Source organism: Macrotis lagotis, chromosome 1 (genome assembly GCF_037893015.1).
Source record: "Macrotis lagotis isolate mMagLag1 chromosome 1, bilby.v1.9.chrom.fasta, whole genome shotgun sequence".
In the NCBI taxonomy this organism is placed as follows: domain Eukaryota; kingdom Metazoa; phylum Chordata; class Mammalia; order Peramelemorphia; family Peramelidae; genus Macrotis; species Macrotis lagotis.
In genome coordinates, this window is record NC_133658.1 from 512,337,866 (window position 1) to 512,358,706 (window position 20,841).

General features: G+C 35.5%; 1 protein-coding gene across 1 annotated transcript in view; it reads left to right on the plus strand.

Annotated features, from left to right (window-relative positions):
* The window catches only part of LOC141506931 (amine oxidase [flavin-containing] B), a 126,912-nt gene that overhangs the window by 89,606 nt on the left and 16,465 nt on the right, over window positions 1-20,841 (plus strand). The window contains exons 8-12 of the mRNA XM_074214143.1: window positions 8,757-8,916; window positions 14,894-14,990; window positions 15,965-16,018; window positions 16,734-16,791; window positions 19,894-19,991. Of these exons, the coding sequence (XP_074070244.1) occupies window positions 8,757-8,916; window positions 14,894-14,990; window positions 15,965-16,018; window positions 16,734-16,791; window positions 19,894-19,991 (467 nt within the window). The remainder of the gene's footprint in view (window positions 1-8,756; window positions 8,917-14,893; window positions 14,991-15,964; window positions 16,019-16,733; window positions 16,792-19,893; window positions 19,992-20,841) is intronic.

The following is a 20,841-nucleotide window of genomic DNA, read 5'->3' on the forward strand; positions in this document are numbered from 1 at the left end:
AGTGCATATATATATATGCACACACACACCTATTTGTGTCTAAGAGTGGTCATTTCTAAGAGTGGGGGTAGGGAGGGAAGAAAAAATGTAATAATTAGTTGTACATAAAAGATAAGCAGTTTCATATGTAATCATATTTTTGTTCTACTATGTTATGGAAATCTTGTTTTATTCCAAAAATTTAACAAAATTAAATTAAAAAATAGGCCAAATGAATATAATACTTCTAAAATATTATTAGATCTAAAGATTAAGAGAGGTGCTATAGCAAGATGGCGGAGAGAAGACAGGCACAGTTCTAAAGTCTCCTGATGTCTTCCCCATCTATCACATGAGACAAACCTCTTAAAAGAAATCCAAACCAGGAAACCCAGAAAGAAAAGCCAGGAGAGGAAAATCTACCTCAGGATTTGTCTCCCACAACAGCCTTGGCTGAATACTGGCAGGTGAGTCTGAGCTCCCAGGGAAGATCAGCCAGATCAACAGTTGAATCGGAACCGGGAGTCTGAGCGCCAGAGAGCTGGACCTGCTGGATCAGTGGTGGGGCTGTACGAGGGGGGCTTGGGTCCGCGGGGAAGCAGAGGCGCTGGTGTTGGTGCTGTCCCCCTGGAGCTTGGGGAAGGGGCTGCGGGGAGAGGTCTGGTGCAGGAGAGCTGTGGACACCATCCTTAGGCTCCTCAGGTCTGAGAAACTCTGAGCCCACGCCTCCATTGCACTGAGGCCTCCTCCCAAACAAATGCAAATTACTTCTGCCTCAGGCCCAGGTGTGTGAGCAAAAGAACCAGCCCAGCTGAGGAATGACCTCAGGCCAGGGTAAAGACCACCATTGATTGAAGGCAAAATAAATCAATAGCTCCAATTCCTTCCCTCAAGAAAAGGGAGAAGGCCTCTGAACCAAGGTCACAGACACTCCAGAGAAAGCAACCAGCACCTCCTACTGGCCAGCCAGAGAAACTGCACTCAGTAAAGCCTTTAGAGATCCCAAGCCCAGGTGAACCAGCCCCACCCAACTCAAGGTCTTAGCATAATGAAGAAGGGTCAGCGGAAAGGTGGATCCATAGAAAAATTCCTGGAAGGGAAAGACCCCAACCCGGAGAGACCTGGAACATCTGAGGAGAATACAATCTGGTCTCCAGCACTTAAAGACTTCCTTGAAGAAATAAGGAAGGGGTTTAAAAATCAACTGGAAAATTTGGGCAAGACAATCAATACCTTGCAACAAGAAAACAAAACCTTAGAAAGTAGAATTGGACAATTACAAAATGAGAATAATTCTCTCAGATCCTCAAATGAGCAAATGCAAAAAGAAATTAATTCTCTCAAAACCTCAATTGGGAAAATGGAAAGCTCTTTCAAAAGTAGAATTGACCAATTGGAAAAGGTTAATGAAGAAAACTCCTCCCCCCAAAAAAATAATGAAGTCTACAGAAACTAATGATTCCACGAGACAGCAAGAGTCAGTTAAACAAAATCAAAAACTAGAAAAAATAGAAGCAAATGTGAAATACCTCATCAACAAAACCACTGATCTCGAGAATAGAACGAGGAGGGGCAACCTGAAAATTATAGGACTTCCTGAAAACATTGAAGAGAAAAAAAGCCTGGACTTAATATTACATGATCTAGTGAAGGAAAACTGCCCTGACATCATTGAATTGGAGGGCAAAGTAGTTATTGAAAGAGTACATCGATCCCCACCAGAAAAAGATCCTAAAATGAAAACACCAAGGAATCTTGTGGCCAAACTCCAGAACTATCAGATAAAAGAGAAAATCCTGCAAGCAGCCAGAAAGAAACAATTTAAATATCAAGGAGCCACAATAAGGATCACGTAGGACCTGGCTGCATCAACTTTAAGGGATCAAAGGGCCTGGAACGAGATATTTAGAAGAGCACAGGAGCTTGGAATGCAGCCAAGAATCTACTTTCCTGCAAAGCTGAGCCTTCTCTTCCAGGGAAAAAGATGGACATTTAACGAAATGGAAGAATTCCAAAAATTTCTGATGAAAAGACCAGAGCTAAACAGAAAATTTGGACATCAAACAGGAGGTTCAAGAGACACATGAAAAGGTAAAAAAGGGGGGGGGGGGGTAAAAGGAAAAAAATGCAATCCAGCAAAGTTGAAACTGGTTATATCCCAGCATGGGGGGGGGGGGGGGTAGAGACTCTCATAAATCCTGAGAAATGTAACTCTAACAGAGAGAATATACCTAGCCAGAAATGATGGACAGTCATGACCTATCCATGAGACTGATATCTAATGGGATGTAATTGGCTTTAACTCCACTGGGGAGAAAGACTCTAATAACTCTCAGGAATTTTGACTCTATTCAACAGAATGTACTGAACTAGAAGGGACAGACACTCAGAATTTTCTATGACTTAGATAGAATGATCTAAAAAAAATACACTACCTCCATAAAAAGGGGGACAGGAAAGAGATGGGAGGAGGGAGGGGATTGAATGGGACAAATCTCATTGCACTAAGAGGTACAAAAAACCTATGGTAATAGAAGGGAATAAGGGAGTAAAGGAGAAACATCTGAATCTTCTTCTCATCAGACTTGGCTTAAAATCAATCTACACATATTCAGTTAACTTATAAAACATCTAACTTTTCAAGAATTAAAAGGGGAAAAGGGGAGGGGGGACAGAGAAAGGTAAGGGGAGTGGAGGAAATAAGGGGAAATAACAAAAGGAAGGGAAGGGAACAGGGAAAGGGGAAAGAAAGGGGAGGGTGTGATATAGGAGGGCAAACACACTGAAGGGGGTGGTATTCAAAAATAAAATACTGGGGAATATGGATAAAAGGGGGGAAAGGGGGAAAAATACAAACAGAGGGAAGATAGCACAGAGGGCAATAAATAATTAGTAATCATAACCTTGAATGTGAATGGGATGAACTCTCCCTTAAAATGTAAGCAAATAGCAGAGTGGATAAAAAACCAGAATCCTATAATATGCTGCTTACAAGAAACTCATTTGAAGCAGAGAGATACATATAGAGTAAAGGTAAAAGGTTGGAGCAAAATATATTTTGCTTCAGCTGAAGTAAAAAAAAGCAGGGGTAGCAATCCTTATCTCAGACAAAGCAGCAGCAAAAATAGATAGTGTTAAAAGAAATAAGGAAGGAAACTTTATCCTCCTAAAAGGTACCATAGACAATAAAGTCATTTCAATATTGAATATATATGCACCCAGTGGGACAGCACCCAAATTCTTAGAGGAGAAGCTGAAAGAATTACAGGAAGACATAGACAGCAAAACTCTACTAGTAGGAGACCTCAACGTCCCGCTATCAGATCTAGATAAATCAAATCATAAAACAAACAAGAAAGAAATTAGGGAGGTAAATAGATTATTAGAAAAATTAGATTTGGTAGACTTATGGAGGAAACTGAATGGGGATAGAAAGGAATATACCTTTTTCTCTGCAGTACATGGAACTTATACAAAAATTGACCATGTACTAGGATATAAAAACCTAATGATCAACTGCAGAAAGGCAGAAATAGTGAATACATCTTTCTCAGATCACAATGCAATAAAAGTCATATGCAATACTGGGCCAAGGAGATATAAACCCAGAGCAAATTGGAAACTGAATAACCTCATCTTAAAAAATGAGTGGACCAAAAAACAAATTATAGAAAGAATTAACCATTTTATCCTAGATAATGATAATAATGAAACAACATACCAAAACCTATGGGATTCATTCAAAGCAACTCTCAGGGGATATATTATAGCACTAAATGCTTATATGAATAAATTGGAAAAAGAGGAAATCAATGAACTAAACATGCAACTGAAAAAAATTAGAGAAAGAACAAATCAAAAATCCCCAAATACCAAATTAGAAGTTTTAACAATTAAAGGAGAAATTAATAAAATTGAAAGCAAAAAAACTATTGAATTAATAAATAAAACCAAAAGTTGATATTATGAAAAAACCAATAAAATTGATAAACCTCTCGTCAATTTGATTTAAAAAAGAAAGAACAAAACCAAATAGCTAGTATTATAAATGAAAAAGGTGAACTCACCACCAATGAGGAGGAAATTAAAGTAATAATTTGAAATTATTTTGCCTAACTTTATGCCAATAAATTTGATAATCTAAGTGAAATGGATGAATATTTACAAAAATATAAGTTGCCCAGGTTAAATGAAGAAGAGATTAAATACCTGAACAACCCTATCTCAGAAAAAGAAATTCAACAAGCCATTATTGAACTCCCTAAAAAAAAATCTCCAGGGCCTGATGGATTCACAAGTGAATTCTACCAAACATTTAAGGAACAATTGGTTCCAATCCTATATAAACTCTTTGGAAAAATAGGGAAAGATGGAACTCTGCCTAACTCTTTCTATGAAACCAATATGGTACTGTTACCTAAACCAGGAAGAGTTAAAACAGAGAAAGAAAATTATAGACCTATTTCCCTGATGAATATAGATGCAAAAATCCTAAATAAAATCTTAGCAAAACAACTACAACAAGTCATCACTAGGATAATACATTATGATCAATTAGGATTTATTCCAGGAATGCAGGGTTGGTTCAATATTAGGAAAACTGTTAGTATACTCAATTATATCAATAACAAACCTATCAGAAACCATATGATCATATCAATAGATGCTGAAAAAGCTTTTGACAAAATACAGCATCCATTCCTATTAAAAACACTAGAGAGTGTAGGAATAAATGGTCTGTTCCTTAAAATAATTAGCAGTATCTATCTGAAACCATCAACAAACATTATACTCAATGGGGAGAGGCTAGAGGCATTCCCAAAAAGATCAGGGGTTAAACAAGGGTGCCCATTATCACCACTAGTATTCAATATTGTATTAGAAATGTTAGCATCAGCAATTAGAGAAGAAAAAGAAATCAAAGGAATTAGAATTGGGAAGGAAAAGACAAAACTCTCACTATTTGCAGATGCCATGATGGTCTACCTGGAGAATCCCAAGAAATCATCTAAAAAACTACTGGAAACAATTAGCAATTTTAGCAATGTTGCAGGTTATAAAATAAACCCCCATAAATCCTCAACTTTCCTATATATGTCTAGCAAGAAACAGCAGGAAGAGCTAGAAAGAGAAATCCCATTCAAAGTAACCTCAGACAGTGTAAAATACTTGGGAATCTATTTGCCAAGACAGACTCAGAAAATTTGAAAACAATTATAAAACACTTCTCACACAAATTAAATCAGATTTACATAACTGGGCAAATATCAACTGCTCATGGATAGGTAGAGCTAATATAATAAAAATGACAATTCTACCAAAACTAAACTATCTGTTTAGTGCCCTACCAATCAAAATTCCAAAAAATTACTTTAATGAGTTAGAAAAAATTGTAAGTAAATTCATATGGAGAAATAAAAAGTCAAGAATTACCAGGAGCTTAATGAAAAAAAATGCAAACGAAGGTGGCTTAGCACTACCCGATCTAAAATTATATTATAAAGCATCAGTCACCAAAACTGTTTGGTATTGGCTAAGAAATAGAGTGGTGGACCAGTGGAATAGACTAGGTGCAAAAGCAGGAGAGGATTATAGTAATCTGCTGTTTGATAAACCCAAAGAGTCAGGCCACCAGGATAAAAACTCCCTCTTTGATAAAAACTGCTGGGATAATTGGAAGTTAGTATGGAAGAAACTTAGATTAGACCAACACCTCACACCCTTTACCAAGATAAGATCCAAATGGTTACAGGACATAGACATAAAAAACAATACTATAAGCAAATTAGAAGATCAAGGACTAGTCTGTCCTGTCAGATCTATGGAAAGGGGAACAGTTTATGGCTAAGGAAAAGTTGGACAACATCACTAAAAATCAATTAGATGGTTTCGATTACATTAAATTAAAAAGCTTTTGCACAGATAAAGCCAATGTAATCAAGATCAAAAGAAAAGTAGTAAATTGGGAAACAATCTTTACAACTAATGATTCTGACAAAGGACTCATTTCTAAAATATACAGAGAACTGAGTCATATTTTTAAAACAAAAAGCCATTCCCCAATTGACAAATGGTCAAAGGATATGCAAAGGCAATTTACAGATGAGGAGATCAAAGCAATCCATACCCATATGAAAAAAAATGCTCTAAATCATTAATTATTAGAGAAATGCAAATTAAAGCTTTGCTGAGGTACCACCTCACACCTCTCAGATTGGCCAGTATGACCAGGAAGGATAATGATCATTGTAGGAAGGGATGTGGGGAATCTGGGACACTATTACACTGTTGGTGGAGCTGTGAACTCATCCAACCCTTCTGGAGAGCTATTTGGAACTATGCCCAAAGGGCAACAAAAATGTGCATACCCTTTGACCCAGCAATACCACTACTGGGTCTATACCCTGAAGAGATGAGGAAAAAGGGTAAAAACATTACTTGTACAAAAATATTTATAGCAGCCCTGTTTGTGGTGGCAAAGAATTGGAAATCCAGTAAATGTCCTTCAATTGGGGAATGGTTTAGCAAACTGTGGTATATGTATGTCATGGAACACTATTGTTCTATTAGAAACCAGGAGGGACAGGATTTCAGGAAAACCTGGAGGGATTTGCATGAACTGATGCTGAGTGAGGTGAGCAGAACCAGAAAAACACTGTACACCCTAACAGCAACATGGGAGTGATGTTCAACCTTGAAGGACTTGCTCATTCCATCAGTGCAACAATTGGGAACAATTTTTGGCTGTCTGCAAAGGAGAGTACCATCTGTATCCAGATAAGGAGCTGTGGAGTTTGAACAAAGTATAAGGACTATTCCCTTTAATTCGGGAAAAAAACCCAGATGTCTTATTGTTTGATCTGGTTACCTCTGAGAATTCTGTTCTCTTTAAGGATATGATTTCTCTCTCATCACACCCAATTTGGATCAACATACAACATGGAAACAAAGTAAAGACTGACTGAGTGCTATCTGTGGGGTGGGGGTGGGGGGAGGGAAGCAAGATTGGGGGAAAATTGTAAAACTCAAATAATATCTTTAATAAAAATTTAAAAATTAAAAAAAGAGACAGGTGCTATAAATATAGTATCTCTGATTTTCACAAAGCATTTAAAAAAATTTAAGATGCATAAATTTATCTATATATATGATTTATTTTTGACTTGTTGAAACTCTCAAAAACATTGATTAATGAATTTAATATAAGCTAAAAGGAGATTTCTAGACTCATGCCAAAGGATTATCTCTTGGTTCTACAGAAATCATTATTTTTATCAATATCTTGGATGAAGATATAGCTGAGTCCCTTAGCAAATTTTAAAGATGTCCTAAATCAGGAAGATATAGCTAAAAAGTCAAACCCCCAAATTTGGACTTTTAAAAAGTGTTAATATATAGTAATATTGTATTGAAACTAACAGGATAAAAATGTAGAATTCATCGTTTAGGCATAAAAAAAAAACCCCAACTAAATAAATTCTAGATGAAGGAGAACTATATTGAGTATTTAATGGAGTGGGAATAGGGGGACAAAAAGCTAGAATCTAATAAGCCATGAGATCAAAATGTGTCAACATTCTAACTGTTGTAAATAAAATTACTATATAATCAGAGGCTGCCAAAATGTAATCATACAGAGAAAATATAGTTTCTGAAAAATGAGAGGTAAAGTTCATTGCTTTCTATCTTATACTTTGAAATGTTTAGAACATCAGAGATATTTTTCTTAAATCCTCTTACTATATACAGAGCGAAGTAACCAGAATAATGAAGGAGCTAGAAACCATATTTTATGAGTTACAGTTGAAGGAAATGAATGTATTCATCCTAAATAACAGAAAAGAAACAATAATTGTCTTAAAATATTTTATGCATTATGTGGAATTGAGATTAAATTTATCCCAGGTAGTGTGGGAGGTGGGGGGGGTGGAGATTAAAAAGTAGTTCCTACATCCAAGAGTTGGAAATTTCTGGGTTTTAGGATTTAATAAATTAAATATTTTAAAACATTTAAGATATAAAATAAAAATCTATACGGAATAATTTTTTAATTGTTAGAAATATCAAAAAATGAAATGAGAGAACTTGTAAATTTCTAATGAAGTGAAATATTCAGGAAGCAGTGAAATTTTTGTTACCAAAATCAGCAAGAAAAGCCCAAATGATTATTGATCAAATATGGGGTAAAAGAAGATTCCTCCTTTTTTAGAACTTAAGCTCCTTGGAAGTAAATATTGTTTAATTCATTGTTTTTGAATCCCTAGATCCTAACACATAGTAAATACTTAATAAATATTTATAAATATATTGATTTTGGAGAATGGACCAAATAACCATTGAGATCCCTTTTGATGATAAGCTTTTATGTCAGAGTTTCACCAATACCTGGCATTTAACTGTACACAAGATTTTACCAGATTTCAGAATGAAAAATATTTTCTTACCTTGCAGAAGTAGTATTTTCTCCTTTTTGGTTAACATGCAAAAACCTCTATTAATCTGAGTTCTGTGAAGACTCTGGATAATGCTTAGTTTGGTGTGATAGATAGATAGTGCTAGACTTGGAGTCAATCCTAAATTAAATCCTACCTCAGACACTTAAACTGTGTGACCTTGGTCAAATCAATAAATGTCTTGGGTTTCGATTTACTGATCTGTAAGATAATAAGATTGGACTTAATTGATCCTAAGATTTCTTCCAATTCCATATTCATGATCCTATGAAGATTAAAGTGAAGTTTGGTTTTGTGTTCTTTTTTTTATTTGTTTTCTTACAGGCCAAATATGTCATTAGTGCTATTCCACCAGTACTGGGTATGAAGATTCATTTTAAACCACCCTTACCGATGATGAGAAACCAGTTGATCAGTCGTGTTCCATTGGGTTCAGTCATCAAATGTATAGTATATTACCAAGAACCTTTTTGGAGGAAAAAGGGTAAGTAAGTATCTTATTTCTATGAAGTAATGTTTGAGAGGTCCATTAAGAAAAATGCCCACTCTAACCCTCACCAGTGCACATTATTTTGGAATATTGTCACTTTTTTTTTTTACAAAAGTTCTATTGTTTATGAAACAATCTGCCTTCCCAAATTTATCAAATATAACTCATTCATTTGTTTACTCTTCCTGTCATAGTAGATTATTTTTTTAATCCTTTCTCCTCTCCATGCTTTTAAGAAGTTTTCCATTATGTAATCTGCAGTTTCTTCTCCCCAAGCTCTCTGAAACTGTATGTCCAATTCACTCTTTAAGTCCCAACTCAAAACATTTGCCATGAATGCTTCCCTTATTTCCTCAGCCAAAATGACCATCCCTTCACTGTACTTTTCCTTGGATCTCTCTTAGGCAATTATATATTATGTCTTCAATTATATTGATTTATTGGCAGGATCAATTCAAGAGTACATCCCCTTCAGGGATGCTATTATGTATTCCTCATCTTTCTACCTTTATGAGTCAGTTAGCTAAGTAGTGAATAGAATACTGTTCTTAGACTTAGGAAGACTTGGAATCCAGAAGACCTTATTAGCTTTCTGAAAGCAAAAAGGCAAGCCACCTAGCCTCCTTTAAGCGAGTTTCCTCATCTGTAAAATGGAGATAATAATAACACCTACCCTTGTTTGTTGACAATCTATATATAAATCCTGACTATTATTATTATTATCTTCAGGACCTAACACAATGTCTTATATAGAGCAAATAGTCAATAAATGTGTTTTGAATGGAATGCAAAGTCAATTGAATAAATTAGAACTTCCAGTTGAGGGTAGTAACTTCATTAATGAAAATGAAAGGAATCACTCCTTGAAACTCACTGCTATTTAGGGCACAATTAACATGATTTGTATGATATGTTTTTAAAGCAGTCAGTTTAGTTAAACCTAGGTGCATTATATAGGGAAAACAACATTATATAGGGAGTTGGTATCTGAGTTTGATTACCAGTTCTATTATTTAATGCTTAACTATTTCACTCCTCTCTCTTCCCAAAACCTAACTCCCTCAGTCCCCTCTATTGCTCACCCCCACCATTACCAGTAGGGCCATAATGTCTTTGCAAGAAGCCAAAGTAATTCTGTTTACCTCTTTCTTTCCTTTCTTTCTTTCTTTCTTTCTTTCTTTCTTTCTTTCTTTCTTTCTTTCTTTCTTTCTTTCTTCCTTCCTTCCTTCCTTCCTTCCTTCCTTCCTTCCTTCCTTCCTTCCTTTCTTTCTTTCTTTCTTTCTTTCTTTCTTTCTTTCTTTCTTTCTTTCTTTCTTTCTTCTCTCTCTCTTTCTTATACAGAAAGACTAATGTAGAAATGTTTTATGTGATTGCATATGTATAACCTATTTCAAATTACTTACCATGACTGGGGGGAGGGGGAGGGGAGGTGGGGGTGGGGATAAAATTTGAAATTCAAAACTGTCTTTAAAATATTTTGGTCCATAATTGGGGGAAATTTTTTTTGGCTTCAGTCTGTATTCAGATCCCATCAGTTCTTTCTATCTTTGGAATGTATCACATTCTTTATCGTAAGTCCATCAGAAATGTTGCTTCAATAATTTTTTCCCCCAAAGTTGCATTGCTAGCTGTTATTTCCCTACATTCTATTTCTCCCCACCTCTATTTATCTTATTCTCTCTCTCTCTGTCTCTCTGTCTCTCTGTCTCTCTGTCTCTCTCTGTCTCTCTCTCTCTCTCTCTCTCTCTCTCTCTCTCCCTCCCTCCCTCCCTCCTTTCACCATCTACCACATGATCCCCTCTCTCCTATCACCTAACCCTACCTCCCCCCTATAACCTTTCTCCTATCCCTTTCCACTCCTTTTTCCCCTCTAGGGTAAGATAGATTTCTATACCCTGTTGAGTATGTATGTTATTTACTCTTTGAGTCACTTCCAATGAGAGTGAAAGCTCACTTATTCCCCCCTCACTTTCCCTCCCACTCTGTTGCAAAAAGGGGTTGTTTTTGCCTCTTTTACATGAAATATCTTTGCCCATTCTACCTCTCCTTTTCCAGGGTCATTCCTTTCTCACACATTAACTGCAGCTTTAGAATATATTATACTTCCATATTCAGCTACCTCCTGTGCCTTATCTATATATGCTCCAGCTAACTGCCCTAATTAATGAGAAGGTTCATATGAATTATGAGTGTCATCTTCCCATGCAGCAATACAAGCAGTTTAACATCAATAAATCCCTCATAATTTGCCCTTCTATCCACCCTCTCCATACTTTACCTGAGTCCTTTACTTAAAGATCAGACTTTCTATTCAACTCTGGTTGTTTCAACAAGAAAGTTTGAAAGAACCTTATTTCATTGAATGTTCATCTTTTCCCCTGAAAGAGGATATTCAGTGTTTCTGAATAGTTGATTCTTGGTTGTAATTCAAGATCTTTTGCCTTCTGGAATATCATATTCTAAGCCCTACAAACCCTTAATGTAGATGCTGCTAAATCCTATGTAATCTTTCTTTTTTGGTTTTTACAAAAAAAGTTAAGTGACTTTCCCAAGGCCACACAGCTAGGTAATAATTAAGTGCTTGAGGTCAGATTTGAACTCAGGTCCTCCTGACTCCAGGACTGGTGCTCTATTCATTGCGCCACTTAGCAGCCCCCAATCCTGGGTAATCTTGACTGTAACTTCACTATATTTGAATTGTTTGTGTATTTCTGGCTGCTTATAATATTTTCTCCTTCACTTAGGAATTCTGAAATTTGACTATATTATACCTGGGAGTTTTTATTTGGGAGGTGATTGGTTGATTCCCTAAATTTCCATTTTACCCTCTGTTTCTAGGATTATTAGGACAATTTTCCTGGAGAATTTCTTTTAAAAATTAAGTCTAGGCTCTTTTCTTGGTCATGACTTTCAGGTAGCCCAATAATTTTTAAATTATCTCTTCTAGATCTGTTTTTCCAAGTCTGTCATTTTTTCCACTAAGATATTCCACATTTTCTTCTTGCTTTTCATTCTTTTGGTTTTGTTTTATTGTTTCTTGATTTCTCACAAAGCCATTAGCTTTCCTTAACTCCTTTCTACTTTTGAAGGAATTATTTTCTTTAGAGAGCTTTTAAGATGTTATTTTCTTCTATTTTTTTTGTATCTCCTTCACCAAGCTGTTGACTTGGTTTCATGAGTTTTCCACATAGTTCTCATTTCTCTTTCTAACTTTTCCTCTATCTCCCTTAGTTTTTTTTCAAAATCTTTTTTGAGCTCTTCCATAGCCTGAAACCAATTTACAGTTTTCTTGGAGGCTTTGGATAAAGCGACTTTGCTTTTGTCATCTTCTGAGTGTGTATTTTGGTCCTTCATGGGACCAAAGTAATTGTCTAGGTAGGGTCAGACTCTTTTTCTTCTGTTTGTTATTCATTTTCCTAGCCTGTGACTTGGGATGGGGCTCAGCTTCCAGGGTGGAGGATGCACTTTCCCTAACTTTTCAGGGCTTTTGCAACTGTTTTCAGGGACACAAACCTCAGTTCCTTCAAGGTCTTAAAGAAGCTCTGACTGTTCTCCTGACCTGTGCTCTGGCCTGTGAATGACTACAAGCACTACCCTCCATCCTGGAATTGTGAGGAGGGTCCCTGTTCTGCTACAGCAGTATGAAACCTCAGATTGAGACCTGGATCTGAGTATGGGCAAAGTAACAGAGTCCTGCTCTAGGGATGGCAGTGAGACCTCTGTAGTCTCTCCTGACCCTCTTACCATCTGTGTACTGAGCACTCTGGAAAACAGCTGCTGGGTGTCTCTGCAGGCCTGCTTCTGTTTCCCAAGGACAGGACTGCACTGAGACCTGTGCTGGCCTGGGCTTCCACTCACTCTGGTGCAGCAGAGTTTTTCTGTTGACCTTCCAAGTTGTCCTTGACAATCCCTGGGCTGAAATGTCTGGAAACTGCCCCTGCTGCCACAGACCCAAGTGCACTCAGAGACCCAGTACTCCATAGGCCATTTCTGGATAATTGGAACCAGTTTGCTCCTTCAGCTGCTTTTCAACTCCAGTGGAACAGACCCTTCCCACAGATCTTCCAAGTTATCTTGGGTGGAAAATTGTTTCACTCAGCCTTTCTGTGGGAATCCACCACTCTAAAATGTGATTAGAGTCATAATTAAAAGGCATTTGAATAGTTTGGGGGAGAGCTTCTCAAATTTCCTGCCTTCATTCTACCATCTTGGCTCTACCCCCCATAAAAATATTATTAAAAAAGAAAAATATTATTTTAAAAAATGAAAGAAACAAGAGAATTGAGACCCATTGACTGAGGAGAACATAGATTCCTTAGTTCTCCCTTTCTCTTATTCATCTTTGAGTCATGTCTCTTCCGAGGATAATCGATGAGTAGAGGTGAAAACTCTATAATCAACTAAGTTACTTAAAAGTAGCAATCCAGCAAAAGGTATGCTGAGAAAGATCAAAAGAGACCAACTGAGGATAAGGTGCAAGGAGAGACAGTAATAAAAGATAACAAAGCCAGTCTTGTTATTTAATAGAATCATAGAATGTCAACTCAGGAAGTGATATTAGAGATTATCTAATTTACCTCTAAATCCTTCCTCTTGTCTTTTCTGATCTCCCCAGTTGATAACATCTCCTCCTACTTTGTATTTATTTTGTATATGTTTTATATACTTAATATGTAGGAGATTGCTGGTAAAAATGTTTAACAACTAATTCTTTGAAAAAAAAAGTCCATGCACCACATGCTTAAGTTTAATTTATTAACATTTTCTATATCACTTTCTTGAAGCTAGACAATCAACAAAATAATAAATCAAGCCCTGATTTGATTTTTTCAAAGTTAATTTTTTTCAAAATCTACAAAATTACACTAAAAATTAAAAAAAATACATTGGTACTAGAATTCTCCATTAGGCAAGGTAAAGCAGTGAATAGACCACTTGATATTAAGTCATAAAAACTTAGGTTCAGATTCTGCCCTTTGAGATGTTTACCTAGTGTATGACCTCAATTAACCTTGCTGTACCACAATTTCCTTATTTATAATATCATATTCTTAAAACTATTATTCAGGTTGTTGTGAGGATAAGATGAGAAATTTTAAAGCACTCAGCAAATTTCAAAGTGCTAGAAGAGTACTAGTTATTATTATAATCTTATTATTCATATGACCAATTTGTTGAGGAAATGAGGGATCAAGTAGAACTTTCATCATGATGTTATCGCCAACATATATTCTGATATTTCCAATTATAACCGTTGCATCTTAGTATAATCATTTTCTGGATGTGGCATCAATTTTGTGAATGGTCAGTGGAGACCCATCAATATGCAGTGAGTTAACACACGGGGTTCATCAGTTCCCTGCAGAAAAGAAGTGGAATGATTGGTTGAAGTGAAGATTTTATACTATTGGTAGAGATCTATTATCTATATTTTCATTATCTCCCAGATAACTGATAAGTCATTGAATATTTAGTACAACTATTTTTGTCATATATTTCTTAGGGGAAAAATGATTATAAAATTTAAAGCCTGCAAATTGCCTGATATTTTAGTGTTTTTGTGTGTTTTAGTGTGTCTATTTTGCAATAGTTATTAGAATCTTTTTTCTTCAATTTTTATGTTCAATTATAAAAAATGTTTATGTTATACATAAAAAGGAATAGAAAATTTTTTAGAAAGGGAATTAATAACAAGATTTTATTGAATTCAAACCTGAATATATTTGAATTGCTGTATTCTTTTTATTTTTTTTGCCAAACTCTATAGCCTCATTTTCAGAAATAAAAAAGGAAAATGATCTGTTGATTATTTTTCCTTTCAACATAAATCATTTTTCCGATCTTTCTGCATTTATTGTTCAAACAGTAAACTAAATTTTTACTCAGATAGTGAATTTGGTATTGCATTGTTGATCCTGGAAGTGATTTAACAGATAAATTCATTTCTTTCTACTCTTTCTGGCTTACCAAGATTACTGTGGAACCATGATCATTGAAGGGGAAGAAGCTCCAATTGCCTATACTTTGGATGACACTAAGCCTGATAGCTCTTATCCTGCCATAATAGGGTAAGAATGAAATATAAGATATCCCTTTATAATATCCAAATATTTATGGTTGATGAAGGTTATTTTTATTTTCTTTGCTTCTTGAAAAAAGAGATGATATATTAGGGGGGAGGTTGCAAGGCAGTGGGGTTAAATGATTTGCCCAAGGTCACACAGCTAGATAATTATTAAGTATTTGAGGACAGATTTGAACTCAGGTCCTCTTGACTCTAGAGCCAGTGCTCTAGCCTCTGTGTCACCTAGCTGTCCTGAGATACTAATTGTTAAAAAAGATGGAGCAAAATCATTCTGAAATTTCTTATCCGAGAAAAAGATTCCTTAAATGTAATATTCCATAAATCAGCATTATTGCATCTTCCAATTGTCCACTAAATTCACATTTTAAAAAAACCACAGAATTCTAGGGACAGCTATGGAGCACAGTAGATAGAGCATCAGTTCTAGAGCTGGGAGGACCTGAGTTCAAATTCAGTCTCAGACCCATAATTCTCACTTAATTGTATGACCTTGGTCATAAACTTAACCCCATTGCCTTGCAAAATCAAACAAAAACAAAATGGAATTCTGTTTATATTTTTGAGAGCTATTATGTCTATCACTTATAATTTTGTTTGGATTTAGAAAGATAATAGCTCATAGGAAGGTTTTCTTTTTGAGAGTATTAGAATAATTATAAGCTTTTAAGATAAAAAGCATTTGGCAAAGAACTGGAAAGCATATATGATGCTGAACTGAACTGAAGATCAATTGGTATTTTTTTTTATTTCCCTAGAATTCCTCAAAACTGAAAGTAGTATCCAGTAGCTAGAATTGAAAAAACTTGCAAATAAGGGGGACATGGAGGCAAAAATAATTTAGTTTGGCATATTCTTATCAGTCTATTAAAGCAGAATGCTATCAGTTTCTAAAGTTATATGAACAGGGCAAGATGGAAGACAATATCATACTTTTTTTTCCCTTTTTTTATGTTCTAGATTTATTCTTGCCCACAAAGCAAGAAAACTGGCACGTCTCACCAGAGAAGAAAGGTAAGAAATAAAGCTTTATTTAACAGGTTATAATTGTTAATTTTAAATTTAATATGTAGAACATCTAACAAATAATGCTCATATCACCAAAAAAAACAATTGTCTACTAATTACTGCAGTGCCAAGAAGCCATTTTAGGAAAAGTATAGAACTGGCACATATCCTGTCTATCCACCTAGAGTTGGTCCTACCTGTGTTCTTGACCACCTTTGTCTCAGCTTCTCAGCAGTTCTAAGATTCTATTATTAATTACATTTATTTGTTTGTAATTACAAAGCACTTTGTTATATAATTGTATTTAATCCTCTCAACAATGATTTACAGACTACTAGTAAATCTGTCCTTATTTTTCCCAGTGATGGGGAAATAATCATGACTAATAAGTGGGATGACTAGGATAGAAATTCATGTTTTCTGATTTCTAATCCATCACTCCTTCCTCAACATTATACTGCCTGTACTATATAAATATCAACTTGGTAAAAATGATCAATTCACCAATGTAATGATTCCAGTGACCTGAAAAGTTGCCTTCAGACTGAGCATTTCCTTTTCTTTATTATCTCATGTTAGGAATATGAAATGACTCTTTTAACCAAGCTAGAATAAAATAATAATGAAATAATAGCTTAGGAAAATCATTTCAGAGTTAAAGGAGGATAAGTGGAAGTTAAGGTAATGCTTATTTGATTCTACTTTTTTTTTTCCTTTGAAGGAAGAAGAAATTGTGTGAACTTTATGCAAAGGTTTTGGGATCAAAAGAAGCTCTCAATGTAAGATCAAAACTTTCTACAGAATTAGTCAAATTCTCCTCCCTCACTCATAAAAGGGGATTCAATAAGAAAATATTAACATGGAAAACAATGTCTTATAAAAGGAGCAGGTGGAAAGAAAAAGCAATTTGTTCCATTATATGTGTGATTTGTTTATACTAAAGCCCACATAAAGGATATGTAATGTGAGGGAACTGCTGGCTAGGTGGTGACCTCACAAACCTACATATCTATTGTTCTTCCCAGGTTTGGTGAACTAGACAGTTGCCCAAGACCCTCAGTTTTAGGGAGACCATGCTGTTGTCAAAGAAAGCGGGTCTTAGGCAGATAGCAAGCAATAAAGATGAAGGTGGCAACACTAGAAAAAGGAGAGGACAACCTGAAGATCATGATTAATAAATATATAAACCTCCAACTGCAAGCACTGCCATTTACCACGCAGGCAAAGCAGATGTGGTAGTTGCCCCTCTCCAGGTTCCACATAAACAGAGTGCTCCTTTGTGATTTTTTTTCCCCTTTCTAAGACCTCTGTGTTTATCTTATTCTAATTTTGCTGGCATTTAAAAAAAGGGTAGTAGGAGAAGTAGGAAATGGATGAGTGGCAGAAAAATACATGGTGTTATTTTTATAGCCCATCCACCTAGAGCTGGTTCTGCCCATATGCTTGACTACCTTTGTGTCAGCTTCTCTAATTTTTTTGCTTTGAAGCAGCATTAGAAAGCTGTGTTTGGAGTAACCATGGAAACAATTGAAAGAGAGGATTTTTCCCCTTTTGAATCCAAAAGCACTTAGATTGTGTCTTCCCTTTTAGTGCATTTTATTATAAACCAAGAGGCCCTAATGTAGAGTTCATAAGCTATAGCAAAATGTATCTTTCTTTGTCATTTTCTATAACTTTTGAGTAATAATTAATGTTCTGGTTATATTCTCTAGACTGCTCATTTTGAAAAGTGTTGACATGTATTTTAGCACTTTTTTTAAAGTGATTTGCAAAAGCCAAATTTGTCTGTGAAGCCTTAAATAAACAAAAATAGAGATTAATGGGAAAATAATGGGAAAAAATCTAACCAAAATACCCTATAGGCAATCCAGTCCGTTCACTCATCTATTCAGTCAACAAATATTCATTTAACCAACCATTTCCAAGTTCTAAGGAAGAATTAATGTCCAAATTAGACTGTTGGCTCCATAAAAGCTCCTAAATCCAATGGATGGGTACCAGAAACTTTGTTTCTGACACTGGTAACAGCCAAAGCAGAGAGACATATGGTCTAGTGAGAGTGTCATTAGATCAAGTCTTGAGTTTGACACTTGGCAGGGCTGTTTCGAGAAAGAATTTTACAAAACAAAATGTACTTTATAAATTTGAGTTATGATTAATTTTTATAAACAATATAACAATTTTAGTTTTTAAGTTTAGTTTTTAATTAGATTATATACTTAAGTATTAACATATCTTTAAAGAGTTTTAACCCAAAAGTACTATTTAGGTATGCCCTCCCAAAAGTAATAAAGGTCATGCGATTTGGAAGGAGAAGATATTTTAAAGATTATGTCATGCAAGTTTCTCATTTTACACAGGAGAAAACTAATATCCAGATAGAGAAAATGACTTCTCCATGGTCAGTGATAAATCTAGGACTCAAGCCTTGGGTCCAATCCCACTGCTCTTTCCATTTTTATACGAATTTTTATTTTTAAAAAAGGAAAAAAAGAACTTGCTCATTTCTGTGTGCCAATAAGCCATACCCTTGGAATAGAACTGCAGTGAACTATATTTGTTGTTCATCTTTCATTCTCAAAGAGGACCAATGACATTCCTAGAAATTAGTCATATTCTCCTCCCTCACTCATAAGAGGGGATTCATAAGAAAATGTTAGCATGGTTAACAATGTACTATAAATAAAAGGATCAGGTTGAAAAAGAAAAAGCAATTTGTTCTATTATATATGTGATTTGTCTATACCAAGGCCCACACAAAGGATAGGTAACTTGAGTGAACTCCTGGCTGGGTGGTGACCTCAAAAATCTACATATCTACTGTTCTTCCCAGGATGATGTCTTGCCATGCAGGTGAATTGAATTTAAGTGTGAATTATGGCTGGTTTTTACCGAAGTATCTCTTACTTTGGGTGGCACTTACAACTAACTACAAGATAACTGCATACAGTACTGCCACACTGTGTCAAAAAGTATCATTTATAATGGTAAGATAGATTCAAAAAATAAATATCTGTTGTCTCCAGAGGAAATACTGTTTGTTTTCATATTTTCCCGACTCCTTTCCATTTAAGGGATGCTGTCACTCCATACCATTGCAGAGTTCTATTTAACCTTTATCCACACACTCAAAACGAAAGCACCCTTTTCTCAGATTGGCCTAGTTTTCTGAGCCATGGTAAATACCTCTTTAATCCATCTTCCAAAGAAACAGACACTAACAGTGAAAACTTGTAAAAAGGGAAATGGAAATTTAAGTCATGTAAAGGGGAAGTGATATATGAATGGATCACATGTATTATAATTTATAAAATTAGAATTCTTAATAAATTTTTTTTGTTTTTCCCTAAACTCGGACTTTTCTGCATCTTGCCCAAAGCCAAATCCTATAAAAACAGGAGAATAAGAGTGCTAAGATTCTTTTTTTAAAAAAAAATCATTTTAAGAGGGGCAACTAGGTGGTGCAATGGATAGAGCACCAGCCCTAGAGTCAGGAGGACCTGAGATCAAATCTAGTCTCAGACACTTCATAATTACCTAGCTGTATAACCTTGAGTGAGTCACTTAACCTCATACTTTGCGAAAACCAAAAAGAAATCATTTAAAGAATTCTAATCATAACAAATGTTTTAACAATTGTCATAAGATCAGCATTACCAAATATGCAAAGGACAAGACATCTGACATACAAAAAAATGCCATACAATAAAACAGAAAGCAGTAAAGGAAAAAAGGATAGGACTTTCTAAGACACCATCTATACAGAAAGAGCAAACAGAGTTCCAAGATTTTAGGATGAGATTATTTAGAAAAGAAACTGTTGTAGTGTTTAGTGTTATCTTCCTTTGACTTTCTTCAAAACTGTCCTAATCCTCTTACAGCCAGTGCATTATGAAGAGAAGAACTGGTGTGAGGAACAATACTCAGGAGGCTGCTACACTACTTATTTCCCCCCAGGGATAATGACTCAGTATGGGAGGTAATGTATATGAAACTTATATAAAGCTGTAACTATGGGAACCTTGAGCTTAAAGAAGAAAGATTCTCTTTAAGCTGGTATACAGTTCCATTCTCTAAATTCTATTTCTTCAACATTAGGTAAAAGGAATTCAACACAATTACATTTCTGTTGCTGTGTTTGCATTATAAAAAGCAATAACTTGGGCTCTGCCTTTGTTTTATGAAGAAGATGGTGGGTCTGTACCCAATTTCATTATTTTAGGAGAATCCTTTCATCAATGCAGATAGCACCTTTCTACAACACCTTTAGTTCAGGTTCAATGCAAGGACAAAGTGAGGTACTGTCATAAGGTACTGAATATTTAACAAAGGAAATTTACCCTAACACATAGCAAGGATATGCAACAAAGGTCCCAGGAGCCTTAGTAGCCCAGTAGCCTTTTGGACACTGTCCCCCTCCATTCCAAATGGAAACATCTCTGGTCAGTAAGTCATTAGGATATGATGACTTCCATGGTCTTAAGCATACACCAAGACTGAGAAGCCCAGATTCCATTGGGAGTTTTGATGAATTTTTTATGTAGCTAGTTGATCACGGAGTTACGTCAAGGAAACTGGTACTAATTCATATCCAAGAAACAGCTTTGTCCTGGACCTTATCCATGTGACTAGAGATTGGGGGTGTGGGACAGAAGGCAAAGTGGGAAGGAAATTGCCACAGGGAAATTCAGATTAATCAAGCTTTGAAGCAGGTTTTTTTCTTTATTTAGGTAAAACTTACCCATGAGATAGAGGTAGGAAGCATGGTAAGATGGTCGAGCCAAGGAATTTTTGATCCTATTGTACCATGTATTCTTTTTTTCATCCTT